This window comes from Melozone crissalis, unplaced genomic scaffold (assembly GCF_028551555.1).
Source record: "Melozone crissalis strain CALT ecotype California unplaced genomic scaffold, PUWL_Pcris_2 ptg000013l_1, whole genome shotgun sequence".
NCBI lineage: Eukaryota > Metazoa > Chordata > Aves > Passeriformes > Passerellidae > Melozone > Melozone crissalis.
The window spans coordinates 61,399,204-61,413,273 of record NW_026535791.1 but is presented as its reverse complement, the minus strand read 5'-3'; the positions used below and the strand labels follow the sequence as shown (position 1 = coordinate 61,413,273).

The 14,070-nt window shown below is 40.1% G+C and overlaps 1 protein-coding gene across 1 annotated transcript in view; it reads right to left on the bottom strand.

Moving 5' to 3' along the window:
• Nucleotides 1-14,070, bottom strand: part of PHEX (phosphate regulating endopeptidase X-linked) — a 93,335-nt gene that overhangs the window by 24,402 nt on the left and 54,863 nt on the right. Inside the window, exons 13-14 of the mRNA XM_054272004.1 lie at nt 7,723-7,800; nt 6,003-6,106 (exon numbers count right to left, since the gene is read on the bottom strand). Of these exons, the coding sequence (XP_054127979.1) occupies nt 6,003-6,106; nt 7,723-7,800 (182 nt within the window). The remainder of the gene's footprint in view (nt 1-6,002; nt 6,107-7,722; nt 7,801-14,070) is intronic.

Below are 14,070 nucleotides of genomic sequence, written 5' to 3'. Positions count from 1 at the left end.
AACAGCAATTTTTAAGCATGAAAAGGGCTTCTGGGACAGAAAATGCTCCCTTTTTGCAAATTCCTCTTAGCCTTTTATTTCCAGTCAGAGGATCAAGGGCCTGAGACGTATAACAGATACTTCAAAACAGATTAATGTGCTGTGGCTCTTCTCTCCATCCTCTGGGGGGGCTTACACAGCTAGCTGCAGAGAGGAACCAGCACAAGCAGCAGCACAGAGCTCTGCACTGACTAGAGACAGCCCTCCAACAGCACAGGTTTGCTCTTGCTCTTCCTGGGTGAGGAGTGGTGATGCAGGAACTTTTCCCCACAGCATCACCTCAGCCTGCCCAAGAGCAGCAGTGAATGCTGGTGACATTTGGTCCACTTTTACTGAGGGAGGACTTCACACCACCCTCTGGCCATACTTTCATACCTATGAACTCATAGATTTGTATCTTGCAGATGGACATATCACAGCATCCCTGTCCTGAGGCTGCTGCTTTTCTCATGATCTACCACCAGAACTGCAGAGCCCATCCTGTTTGCTGAGCTTAGCATCAGCCCAAGGCTGAGAGCAGCCTTGATTTTTCTGACTGCAAAACTGAAGTCAGCTCTTTCCAAGCTGCTCCTTTATAAAAAGGCCTTAAGAATGATCCTCCATGGAATTTATTATGCTTTTGAGCAGTTAGGGAGAGGACACAGCAGCCATACTGAGGAGTCAGGATGAGAGTTCTCTAGTAACAAGCAGAGTATTTAATATCTGACATTTGGCAAGAAGCATATTTCTATTCCAGCATTTTGTTGTACCATTCTGAGCCCTCTCAAAAAGATTTAGGAAGTATTTTCCACAAAAGAGTAGCAATAACCAAGACTGCTTCCATCCAGACTAGCAGAGCAGCCTCACTTCTCCTCTTCCATGCTCTTTCAGTGAGCTCCTTGAAATGACTGAACCTTCAGGGACAGTCCTTAACTAATAACACACCAAAGTACAACATGAAGGTGTGTAATAAATAGCTGCTGTTGCTGTTAAACTTTAAGGTGAAGCAAATTTAGAAATAACTCTCCCATTCCAGCTTGAAGTCAGATTTCCCGAGCATTTGCTCTAGGTCTGGTTACAATTTCCGTGTGCTTTATCTACTCATAGAAGGATGGGGAAAAAAGAAAGGCATTACACATTCCAAGCTCTTATTAACTACAAAGTAAATAAATAAAAATTCTAGAACTGTTTACACTGTTTCCATTTGCTATAAGTTTGTGAAAAGGGGACAGCTTTGAATGATGCCCTGTAGCATTACCTATCTACTTCTGCAGCAGTCAAAACCTAATTCGGCAGAGTTGTCACTTGTAAGGTTGAGATTTCTCTTGTAAAAATAAAATGTGAAACAGACACTGAGATAGCAATTGGGGCAGAAACTCTCTTAGTCTGTGTTCTTGAGGCTGAAATTTCCTCTGATATTTTCTTTCTGTGTTAAGAGTATAGTGTGCTGTATTGCCATTCATGAACAGGGATGGTTGGGAATATTTACAGCACAGAAAAAAGCTTATTCATTTATTTAATTCTCTGTAAAGCACAAACTGAATTTGCAAATTGATCCTCAGTCTTTTGAAAGAAATAATTCAGTTCAACATTCAAAGTAAGAAATAAAAAATAAATAATCATGTAAACAAAGAAAATTAACTTGTGAATGCACAAAGAATTAAGCTGGTTAGAAGTGAAAAGCTGTACAAAGTTTGTGGAAGCTGGAAAATGTCTTCCAAAGAAAACACTATGAAGAAAAACTTCTGTATGGGAGGCAACCTTCAAGGTGACTTTCAAAATTGCATTTCCTCTTCTCATTGTTAGTCTCTTCTATATTTTCCCGTCTAGAAACAGATTATTATCTCAGGCCAGGCTGCCATCTGTCTCCCTTAGGAATGGGCAAGCAGCTAGGATGGTAAGGCTGGGCCCAGCCTTCAGTGCCACATCACTGCTTAAAATGAGGTTCAAAGACCAGAAAAAGGCTCCAGGAGGCTCCTTTCCAGCCTCTCCTCTCCAGTCACACTATTTCCAGCATCATCTCTCCAACAGACAGCAGCCTGCTCAGTGTTTTTGATGGCTGCTTTTCCCTTTTTGCAGAAGGAGCTTTTACACCATCCTTAGAAGTATCCAACCCAGAACCTCTCAGAGCTGCCCTCCCTTGTATCAAACTAAGAGCCAGGGCTTACACACAATAGTGTGTGGTCAAGAAAAATAAGGATTCCTTTGTATCCTGTTGTTGGGACACCAGACATCTACATCCCCAGCTCTGAAAGTCTAGTGAAAAATGGAGAAAGATTTGGCTAAGATTTGTCTAAAAATCTTAGATTATGTGCTGACTTCAAAGGAGAAAGATGGATAATAATCAAGTGGTGGGGCCAAGAAGTCCTCTGATGCTTTGTTATTTGCAAGTATGATATCAGTGTTAAGAAGGACAGAGTCTGTCTCTGATTAAAAGGTGCAGGCATGTGTTTGTACCCACACACACACACACACACACGGATATTTGTAAGTATGAGTGTGTGTGACTCCATGGAAGGATAGGCAAATGCAACTAAACCCTGACTTTCCTTAATTTTTCCCTTCCCATGCCATCACTTATCCCTGCATTGCTTTTCACTTTCCTCTGCTCCAGCTGTATCTCCCCTGGCTTATGATGATTGTCCTCACACCTGGTGCCCACCTTCCCACACAGCCCCTTCCAGACTCTCCCCTGGGCCCTCTCAACCTAACCTGGGCTGGTGTGTGCACCACATTCCTCAGCTCCTGCACAAATCCTTTTCATTTTTCTCTCTGCTGATACCTGAGCACCTTTTTCTTGTTGGAGAGAGCCAGCTGTGCAGGTGACAGTCGCCTCCCCGGCCAGCTGTGAGGATGGCAGCTGGCACCAGGGCTGGTGTGGAGCACAGGTGACACCTCCCAGAGCTGTGGTGTCCCCAGGGGAGCCTGGCCCCAGGACTGGCAGGAGGGCAGCTCCAGCACCCCAGAGCCCTTTCACAGCTTTAGGGAACCAGTAGGGCTGAGTGTGGCACAGCACCCATGCCCTGAGCAATGAGAGCTCATCTGAGTTCCCCTCTCCTGTCAGGCAGATAAATGCCAGGGATGGAGGGAACAGAAGAGAGAACAAAGATTTTTATAATTACTCCTGATTCAGGGGGTTTTTTTCCTTCTTTTTTTCAAATTAAAAACTGTTGAGTTTCCAAACAATTCTTTTCCACTTTGTTATCTCTCGGGATCTTTTGGTCGTTGTGACCCCAGGAATGTTAAAAGTGTCTTTTCCCAGCCCAAGAGCTTGAAGAAGGAGTCAGAGCTCTTCAGTTCTTTGTCTCAGGTTGTTTATTGTGTCTTATCTATAAAAAATTTTCTCCTGCCCTGCCGAGGTCTGTCCAGCAGGACAGTTCCAGGCACTCTGGAGTGCCCCTGGGGCGGTGTTATGTCTTTATACTAAAAACTACGTGTACAATGTTTACAATTACTTTCCAATACCTATCACCTATGTTAGACAGTGAGCTTCTACTCTAAACCAATCTAAAGTGCCAACATCACAGCAGAAGGTGGAGGCCAAGAAGAAGAAGGAGAAAGGCTGGACATGCCCAGATCCCTCCATCTTACCCCCTGAACCCCCGTTCCAGAAACCCTAAAATCTACTTTTCCACCCTGTGATAACTTCACTATTATTCTACCTAAAATTTTGTGGCTTGCTAATCTTCATCTAAGGCTGGTAATTTGCTCCACGGATCATAATGAAACCCACAGGTGTTTTGGGCTCCATGCCAGGGTCTCTGAGCCCCTTGCAGGGGTCTTGGCTGCTCAGGACAGCCAGAGGGATGTTCTGGGTTCCCACAGTTATCCACATTCCCCCTTGTTTTATCCAACTGCTTTGTCTTGTATCTCTCATCTCTGTCCATCCCCTGATCATCTTTCCCTGGTGCTTTGATTGAACTGCCATTTTAATTTCACATTTAGCTGAGGAAAGTGATTCCAGTTTGAAATAATTATTGAGAAACATGGACTATCTGCTAAAAGAATATAGTGTTTTACCTTTTGGGTATAATATTATTTTAGCAACTTTTATTTTATTTCCTTAAACACTCATTTTCTTATTTATCTTTTTTGGTCCACAACTTTGATGATCTTATAATATCTATCTTGAAATATAAATGTTATGCTAAAAGCTACTAAACTAGGGAAAAGAAGAAATGAAGCAAATAGAAACAAAAACCCAAGGGTAATTAGCTATTAACATAGCACCAAGCCTCATCAAAAATTCTGTGGAGATATATGAAATGTAAAAGTTTAAAAAACGAAAACAGAAAAATGGGAGGAAAAAAAAGAAGGTAAAAGCATCAGAAAGCAGTGGAGTATGATGATTTAAAAGTGGGAAGTAGCTAAAAAGCGGTTGATATTTTTGAGGCCAGGTTTGACATGACTTGGACTGGTAAGTGGGAGTTATTGGTTTATTTAAATAAATTTTTAAAAATTTCTGGAGGCAGCAATGTCTCTGTGCCTTGGTGTCCCTCAGCAGGCAGAGTGACGCCACTTTCAGAGCCCTTTTCTACCACTGAACAGTTGCAGAGACAGAATAATATCCCAGCAGGAGCCCTAATTATCCCTCCCTGCCAGGGCTTAGGTGAGATTACCTCCAGCCCTGCAGAAGGCAGAGCAAATAGCTGTGCTAACAAAGGGAAGGGACCAGAAATCAAACTGGCACCCCCCAGGCCTGAATGTGCTCTGAGGACTGACAAGAAAAGAGCTACAAAGGTGATGAGGGCCTGGCTATTATGTAGTCCTGGGAATAAGAGGGTAGGACAGGCATGAGAAGGGTTCAATCTTGTAGAGGGCAATTGGATAACACTTTCATTTCTTTAAGCATGCCCATGTGACAGCTCTCAGAATACAGTCCTGGACTCAGGGGCTGCCTGCCACTTGATTTCCCCTCAGGAGAACTTTCCCATTGTGCCAAGAGTCTACAGGTGCTGCACCAGTGCTGGCTGCCCCAAGGCTGGCCAGAGCTATGTAGAGGCCAGAGCTGTTCCACTGCTCTCTTGGAACTGCTGCCCTGAAGAGAACACACCATCATGGTCATACCCCTAAAATCATACCCCAGGGCTGACCAGTGCCATGTCAGAGAAAGCTGTGATAAGGTAAAATTCACAATTAAAGCTAAGCTATAAATGACACTTTGAACACACAGGGCCAAATTAAAGCACTTCAACCATGAGCAACCTTAGTTTGTCCTCCTGCCTCATGGACAGCACAGAGCCACCCCCAGAAAAAGGCATGGTTCAGTTTGAGCAGGGTTTCTGGAGTCCTAATGAAATAAAACCACTGGAGCTAAGCACTGGCACTGATTTCAAAGTCTGTGTGTAGAAGAAGTCATTTTTAAGTAGCATGATTAGACTAATTAAGTTCTGCTTAGGTTTTAATTTGCATTTAAAGGATTTGATTACCCACCAGTAAGAAAAGAGAATAATTCTCTTATGTATTTTATGAAAGTTTGTGACACAATCTGCACTCTTATGTTTACAAATAAATAAAAATAACATAGGTAGAGTAAATTATGTTTCATTCTGTATCATTGCTATCAACAGCAGGTAAGTAACAATGCTGATTTGTATTTCTAATAATAGCATTATGTCTTACTATGATTTCATTCCTACAGAATTCAGTTCATAAATCCCCACTGTACCATTTCAAACTCTAACTGTGACCAAGAGACATAATCCATTTTTAATTGCAATTCAATTACCCCTTTTTTCATTAAATTAAGTTTGAGCTTCAAGCACATGACTACTCTGCATATGAACAGGGATACCTTCAAAAAGAAAATTCACAGGAGTTTCTGAATAATGAGAGTTTGCCCATAGGCTTTTTGTGGCATAATACATTGCTGTTAACATGATTCTATTAAAACTTAATATATAACAGTATTTAATATCTAAATTAAATAATACAAATTAAAATATTGTTAGAAGATTATGTAAATTTGCCTTTTGTCTACTCACTCTGTTTTTGGAACTTCTTTTCTAAGCCAGTAGAAATCAGATTGGGCTGCATATTTGCGAGTTTGCAATACATTGCCAAAATAATCACTTTCTGTAAACTTCAGCTGTACCAAGAAAGCACAGACATTTTTAAAGCATGTCCAAAGAAACAAAAGCTGACATAAAACAAGCAGAACTTTTATTTTATACAAGATAATTACCTAATTTTTTTTGCGATTATCAAAGCAAGTAAAATTTTCACACTTGGTAGGAAGAATAAATATTTTATGAGCTTAGTTAAAAAAACCAGCGGCTGAACAGATCTGCACAAGGGTCTGGAACACTGGGAAAACTCTTCATTGTGCAGAGTGCTGCTGAAGGAATCATAAGCACCCAACAGTGCATTGCAGACTGCACATTTCCATGGCTATTATTAAGCAAGCCTCTTTCCCAGGAGGAAGTAGGGTTACTTTTATTTTTAAAAGTGCATTTTAAAACCACTTCCAACAATGTAATGAAGTCCCTTTTTCAGTTTGCTTTACATTTTATAAAAAATACTTCATATTCTGTGCCTTCTGAGAGTTCTACCCCATTAAATATTTACAGCCATAGGGCTCCATGCTTCCTTAAGTTTCCAAATCTAATAGCATTCACACACACAAAACTAAGCAGGCAAGGAAAAGGGATGTTAATATGTTATAAATCCCTTTCATCAGTTTAAAACAATTCTAGGATTTGCGAGGAAGTTGCTCTTCAGATGTAAACTTTGGGTCTGCAAGCATGATTAACCAGTATTTTTCACCAGCCATTGCCATTTATCTGTGCAAATAATGCCATACACTTGGCATAGTGGTAGTGATAGACTTGGTCACATGCTCTGTCTCATTGCACTGTTTTCACTGTATCATCTCACCCTACAGCTTCCCTGGACAAGGACTAGGCTGGTGGAGTTGGTTCTCCCAATAAACGATACCTCAGTTTAGTGTTTGTGCATGTGCTCTGGCAACGATGATGATGGCTCTTGTATTTTACTGCTTCAGGATTGAACTTGTATATCTAGTTTGCCTGTGACTTTCAGTAATACAATTCATCAAATGCACGCCACAGTTGGAAAGTAGTAAAATGATGATGATGATGATGATGATGACTATTATTATTATTATTATTATTATTATTAATCATTTGCCTTCCTGCCTTAGTTAGACTGAACAGGTGCTGGGGCAGGAAGGAGTCCCCCCACGGTATCATTGTCCAGCAGGCAGCACAATAGGCCTATACATTGCTTAGGACCTCTTGGCATGATTATAAGCATCAATTGTAAATTAAATTCATAGCCTGTAGATATGAGGAGAACTTATATAAGGCATCCTAAATTGTGATATTCTGAGGTAAATTGCATTAGGCTTTTTGAAAATCATTATTTTGAGAAAAAATGCTTTTGGTACGGTCCATTTTTATAACTAAATGCAAAATCATTACAGTGTATGCTTAACCTTTAAAATGCTTAATAGCAGGAAGGTTCTTTTCACCCAGACAGAATTTACTCCCAGCAGGCCTCATGATCTCAGATATAACAGCATTGACTATTTAGATAAAATTTAGAGCTAGCACACTTCAAAACTAAAATAAAAATAACCAAGCAAGCATGCCAAACAAAAGACTAGCTTTGACTTTAGACAGCAGCAAAACAGAGCAAAGAATGGCTGCAATAAATGAATAAAGCTGCAAGCCTGACACTTACTGTTTTGATGTCTTCATTAATATATGTGTCATTCATTATAAACTGAGGGTACCCAACTTTTGCCATAACTGCTTTTGCCTTTGAAAAAGAAAAAGAAGAAAAAAGGTTTTGACAGATAAAACCACTTCTCAGCATACAGCTTTTTTTCTTTCTTGCTCAGTTTCCACTTGGTATTATTATGCTTTCCTGGAGCCATCCTAATGTAACTTCAAAGCAACCTGCCTACAAGGTAAACTTGGTGCCACAAATGAGCTCGGCATCACAAGGCAGAGGGTCCAGATTCTGCTGTCAGATTATCACAGTGGGTCTGTCACTGCCTGCAGAGCTCTTGCGTACTTACAGCGACGTGTCTGAGTGCAAAACCTCAACAGCTGATTTTCCCAACAGGTTTTTGTGCTAATCAGATGGTCAAATGCCTGTTTGTACACTGTTTTCCAAAGGACAACAGGAAATGGCCTGTTTTGCTATGGCACAGTAGCTGGTACACATCCAACTGCTAAAACAGATTTGATGCACAGATGTGAATCAAGCTTGATCCCAGCAAGTGCAGCCTGGCGTTTCCACTGAGGGCCATTTCCATTTGCACCTGAGGATGGGTCCTGTTCTCAAGGACACTGTACTTTCTGAAAACCACAGGACTGGTCTGTGTGTAGTTACCCAGTTTCCCTCCCTTTCTTTGCAGTCTTTGCTCTTTCCCTAATGCCAGTAGAGGTGTTAAAATAAGACACTTCAATTTTCATTAACCCTCTTTCAGTTGTGATTTGGTCCCAGCATTTATGCACAACCTGTGCAAATAGTCCAGTGTGAAGTAGCTGCAGATGAGTATTCCCACTTTGTACATCATGGTGTGAGTTTATAAATGGCCTTGGTAATGTCCCCACAAAACCACCAGGAGGCCACTCAGACACCCAGAATCTCTGTGGGAACAAGTTTCCAGAAGAAAAGCAGAGGTACACAAAAAGATAAGATGACACACCAAGAAGTGAAATGTGACAAGTCCATAGGATAAATTACAGCTATGATAGACTAGGTTAGCACAAAACTTTCATTTTTTTGTATTTTCATGATGCTGAATATAATTTCTCCATAAGTCTTTGGAATTCCCTCCATTCAAAAAATGCTCCTCTGTGGTCATCAGACTCTGATGTCAAAACTCAAATGAATATTGCAAGATATGAAAAACAATAAATGATTGGCCTTTAAACCAAGTACAACTGTACCAATCCTACATTCTGCTCTCTATGAGCAGGGCCTGGTCTTTTTTAGGGTCCAACAACTTTTATTCCTTTTTGCTTCAGGGACTGACTGCTCAAGAGAAGAGTCCCCTTCCTCCACACAGCCTTTCCCTTTCTCCCACTTCACAGCATCTCAATACAGCAGGGCCTCCTATACAGCAAAACGTAAAACCAGCTGTTCCACAACTTTCAGAAAAAAGGTGATGGAGGATTGTTTCCATTTAACCAAAGTCATTCTGTCTCCTCTTTTATTTTTCAAGAAGAAAAGCCTATTTGCTTCTTCAAACTCCTTCAATTTCTCAATCTCACTTCCAACCCAAAGTCATAATCCTCCATTTGTGACATCACAATTAATTGTGGTTGAGATAATTAAGATGTCACAAACAGAAGATAACAACTTCAGGTAGGAAATTAGCAGCAGGAGCAGACAATCTCTTAAGCAAGAAAGATCCCATTGTCATGCAAATTGCCGTAGTAATAAAAAAAGCAATGGAAGAAAAATGCTGAATGGAAAATATGAAATGAGCCAAATTAACTCTCAACAGAATGTTTCCTCACTTTGCCAGAAGGTTCAGCAGTCTTTCATGATATTTTAAAGGTTGTGATGGGGAGGGAGAACAAAAAGCCAGAAAGGGAGGACGATTCATCTGCAAGTTTGTATGTAATCAAGAATGTCTCAATTTTTCCTGGTGGTGTTGTTGAGTCCAACTGACTGAACTTTGCAAGGAAACAGAAAATTTCCTTTACCATTTCCCATGTTTCAATACTAGTTAAAACTAGCTTTGGAAAAGGAAAAAGCAAAACCCAACAGTTTTAATTTCTGCTAAGTCAGCTACTTAAATCAGGTGGATCTCAAATGTTCTGCATGAGTTCCTCATTTGCTTTGTGACTTTCACATTTGATGTTGTGAGACTGAGATTTCTAAGCATGAGAATAAAATAGTCAGACACTATGGAGATTTTCTATAAAGTCTATGAAAAACCCTAGTAAATAACAGAGCGTATCTTGAGATTTTGGAAATCAACCTCAAAAGGTAATGCTGCTTTTAGTATTTTGATGCCTTGTATGTCTAAAGCTGATTGTATTCTGTGAGATAGATAGATAGATAGCTAGACAGACAGACAGACAGACAGACAGACAGACAGATAGATGATAGATAGCCAAATAGATATGTAGATAAGGGGGAAATGTTGTATTATTGCATTTGTTAAATAAAAGGCATTACCACAATATGTGTGGTTTAGAGATCTGAGCAAGTAAGACAGACAAAGCTGATGCTGACAGTGAAGGATGTTTGGCTCTTGGTTAGATAAACTGTTTCCTATAGCCAAAGTAAAACTCATGAGAGAACATAGGAAGCATTCTGAAGTCCTTGGGAATTCCTCTGACTGGGATTCCTCCTAGAAGCTTCGCATCGGTGCAAACCTTTTCAGCAGAGCGCAGCACAATTTATTTACACAACTGAAAAGTTAGAAAGTATCACATTGAGAGCAGGTTTCTAAATTTGCATGTCGGAAGTTTTGTTTCTGTGCCTATTTTTCTGTTCACTTGTGTAATATTTAACAGCAGTTGGGAGATTCCTTATTTATATAGCACAAGGAAGTAGAAAACTCTTCTACAGCTTGCTTACTCTTTGATAATGATGTCATTATTTTCCCCTTGATAGGATTAAAAGTATGTATAAGAGAGCAGCCTTCCAGGAGGCAAGCACAGGGAGTCAAATGAAATGTGCCAAATGTACAGGAACCAGCCATGTGGTTGTTGCACATGAATCCCCCATAAATCCATGATGAACAACTTTTTATGGTTTAAAGGCTCATTTCACTCCTCTCTCTAATTTGCATATTAAATAGCCATGTGTGCAGGAAGAAAAGAGGGACGGGGGTACTTCCCCCTGGCATCATTAAACACTCAGCTGAGTTGGGCTGCTGGGTAAATTAAGGAAACTCAATGCTGCAGGGTGCTTCAGGGTAAGTCATGACAACTCCTTCCTATCCCAGCAGCCAGGGAGAGCAGGCTGTAAGGCAGAGGAGCCAGAGTGGGACTATTCCACCTCTCCTTGTGCATGGGAGTTTCCCCACTGACTTCAACACAGCCAGGATTTTACCATCAGTGTCTTTCTGTCACAGGCAGAGCATTGCGAGTCATTTTACTACACAGACAAGATAATAAAGGAGCTTTCACTCTGCTTAACAACCTGCCAACGTGGGAATGCACACGTGTTTCAGTGCTCCAAAGCAGCCCAGTTCCTAGCCTATTCAAATTCTCACTTGACAACCAAGCACGTGACATCCTGAGAGCCTTTTTGCCTCTCAGAGTATAACTTGGATATTTTATACAACACTAAGTACTGACATATTTTACTTACTGTAAAGAGAAAACAAAACAAAACATATATCTCACAACAAAGTTTTATGAGTCTGACAGAGATCTTCTGTATATTAACTTACTCAATAACTTTGTGAAGATCATTTTTAAGCTTCTAAATATATAAAAAATTAATACAATTACAGTTCACTGAAAAATTAGCATGAAATACATTGTGAAAGCTAAAATCATTCATGGCAAAGTAATGTTCCATTTCATTACAAAGATTAATTCAGCCTTTATATATGTGCCCAGTCTTTTCATTTTTCATTGAGAACAGATGATTCAAAAGCCATCTGGTAATACTGCTGCATAAATATCACTGCATCTATCTAGGGTTTACATATGGAAAAAAATAGGAAAATAGAGTGGTGGATCTTGGCAAAACACAGGAAAGTTCCATCACAGGGCTAAAGCCAATCCTACAGAGGTCAGTAGGAAATCACTACTGACTTGAGTGAGAGATGGATTGAGCTCACCTTAATGATGCACAGTATTTCCTTTGTGGGAAAGTGAAATATCAGGGATTTTCACATTGTCAGCTACAATGGAAAGTGAAGTGGCAACTCAAACATGAACACTTGGCCTGAAATGACAATTTTTAACAGTACTTGATCTGCAGTGAACTGTCTAATGCATACTCAATAATACAGATTATCATTATTTATTTTTAAAATTTAACGGTCCTCTTTTTGTTGCATAACTGTCCTAATTTTGTTTTGTCACAACAATAGAAGCTGTGTAGACTTTTCAAGAACTAGTGTTTCATTTAATAACAATTCACATATCACCACTTCACACTGCACCATAACCATCCCCTCTGTATTACAATAATTGTTTTGAATGCTCTAAAATATTTGCTAAAATAATGAAGACAAAACACAGCTATCATTCCATCTTTGTAATAGCTTGAGGCCAAGGTCAAAGAAAAAGTAAAATAAATAATCAAGTGACTTGTGTGAATAATGACACCCATGTACGCATACAATTGCTTTCCGTTAAATACACATTATGGTTCCAAAAGTAGCTGAGTCCATTTAACAAATTTGTGATGCCAAAAAAAAGTCCTAGTCCTTGTCCTTCTTCCCCACTCCTCTCAGCTCTGTCCATAGCTGTTCTCATGCTGCCTGCACCCACAGCCTCCAAAGGCTGCCTCAGCTCCTCGACACCCCTCTCTGTGGGACCACCTAACACACCCATAACACAGCAGAAATTTAACCAAGCTTTTCCCCAGCCTGTGATCAGAATAAATCAGAAATTTAACCAAGCTTTTCCCCAGCCACATCACTGAGCTGAGTCACTCACTCACCACATGGAGACCCAACAAGTTCTGGAACTCTTACAAGCCAAGTGCTGGGGACACATGATGTGACAAAGTGGAGACGGGTTATGTGATACAGTAGTTATCTCTTCTCTGAAAGAGCTTTTGAAACCAAAGCCTCACTCAGAAAAAACTTACTGACAAGAAAATACTATGTAGTACACTTAAAAATACCATACCATACCATACCATACCATACCATACCATACCATACCATACCATACCTTATAATCCTAGGAAACTGAGAGGAAAAGGGACACAGCAATTCCTAAGACAAATGTTCATTGAGATTATATGTTCAGTATTAATATCTACTATTCAGCAAGACAATATTATTATTATATACCATAAAATTTAAAGCATCTAAAAGTTTAGTAGGACTGCCATGGACAAAAGAGTCAGAAAAAGCAACAATGTACATCAGTGCTACTCTTTCCTATTCTAAATCCATTCTGGCTCTCTGGAATACAAAGATTCAGTCATTGGTTCAAGCACTGTGACGAAAGTTTCACTGGAATTAACTTTTCAGTTTGAACTAATCCCACATTAATTTTAATTTTTTTAAGCAATAGAACTGGACAAAGTCAGAGAAGGTGTGAAATTAGATCTTTATTTCAGTCTTACTTCTATAAACATTCTAATTGACTGTGATAGTTTCATAAGGACAACTCCTCAGTTCAATGCAACACTACAATTAATAGACTCAGTAATTTTTTCTCCTTCCACCAGAAACTCATTCTGCTGCCAACTTTGCTTTAATTTAGCTGAGGAAAAAAATTCCTTGTCCATTTTATTTTAATTCCATTGTCCACTTGCAACCTCTGTGTGACAATTAGCATGATTCCATTATGTCATACACAGAAGAGACATATATTCTGTCCTTCACAAACAGAATATCATATCTGCAATACCTTTCTTTGTGGCACACAGAAAATAATTTCATCTTTGAGTTCCTGACACAAGATATGTTTAACTGATAACTATTCCTGTCCAAAGTACCTGGGTGAGTTTTAAGGGTCTTTGGATTGTCAGTGGAGCTGGACTTGTACCCATGGGCCAGAAGAAAGGATGATGCCCAGATATGCAAAATGACTCAGCTGAGGCACCACCAGCAGTGACAGCTCAGCTCCGGTGTGGGGGTTCTGCACTGGATTCCTCCCTGCACCCCTGGGGATCACTTGGGGCATGGCTGCACCAGGGTGTGTGCAGAGCTGGGAGCTCTTTCAGTGCATTTCAAACAAGCCAGAAACAAATGTGCTGTGCTCTGAAGGCACAGACTGTCATTAGTATCATGCTGCTATAGATATAGATACAGATATAGATACATGCCCCACTGTATGTGCTGCTAAGCTGCCTTTGGAAGGACTCATGCCAAGCTAGGCTTGGACTCTTACTTAGCCCTGTAAAAAACCATACTTCTCCTGC